General features: G+C 63.1%; 1 protein-coding gene across 1 annotated transcript in view; it reads right to left on the bottom strand.

Annotated features, from left to right (window-relative positions):
• SLC19A1 (solute carrier family 19 (folate transporter), member 1) overlaps positions 1-600 on the bottom strand; it is a gene marked incomplete at its 5' end in the record, with an annotated part of 1,868 nt that extends 1,268 nt beyond the window's left edge. The window contains one exon of the mRNA XM_010133078.1: positions 59-600. Coding sequence (XP_010131380.1) covers positions 59-600 — 542 coding nt within the window. The remainder of the gene's footprint in view (positions 1-58) is intronic.
• Between the last annotated feature and the right edge of the window lie 5 nt (positions 601-605).

Here is a 605-nt window from a genome sequence, read left to right on the forward strand (position 1 = left end):
GTAGAACCCAGCCGAGTTGAAGCCCCACCACAAGGACCAGAGCCGGAGCTGGGGCTGCCTGGCTAACGCGCCCAGCTCCCGCAGCATACGGCACAGTGTCGCCTCCTGCCAGCCCCGTGTCCCCCCCCCGCTGTCCCCTCCAGACATCTTGTCCAGCTCGGTGGGTTCTGCCTCATTGCCCGTGTCCAGCTCGGTGGGCTCTGCCTCATTGCCAGCCTCCTTGGGCCTATTGAAGAAGAGGCTGCGCCGGGGCCGCTCGAGGAAGAGGGTAAGGATGAGGCCAAAGCTGACGAAGCCCAACGAGACGTAGTTGAGGGTGAGGAAGGAGACGCTGCCCAAGGTGACAGAGAGCTGGCCCAGCACCGAGCTGGTGAAGACGCCCAGGAGGACGGCAGAGCGCGAGTAGCTGGCCATACGCTGGTAGCGGGATGGGGCGACGAGAGAAAAGATGTAGGAGGAGTAGGCAATGCGGGCAGCCATGGTGACACCGTAGAAGAACTCCATCAGCTGCATGGCCAGGACAGAGGTGCCCAACACCAGCAGCAGCCAGATGGAGATGTGGCTCAGGCTCTGCAGCACCAGCACCGGCTTGTAGCGCAGATAGT

Source organism: Buceros rhinoceros, unplaced genomic scaffold (assembly GCF_000710305.1).
Source record: "Buceros rhinoceros silvestris isolate BGI_N320 unplaced genomic scaffold, ASM71030v1 scaffold33243, whole genome shotgun sequence".
Lineage (NCBI taxonomy): Eukaryota > Metazoa > Chordata > Aves > Bucerotiformes > Bucerotidae > Buceros > Buceros rhinoceros.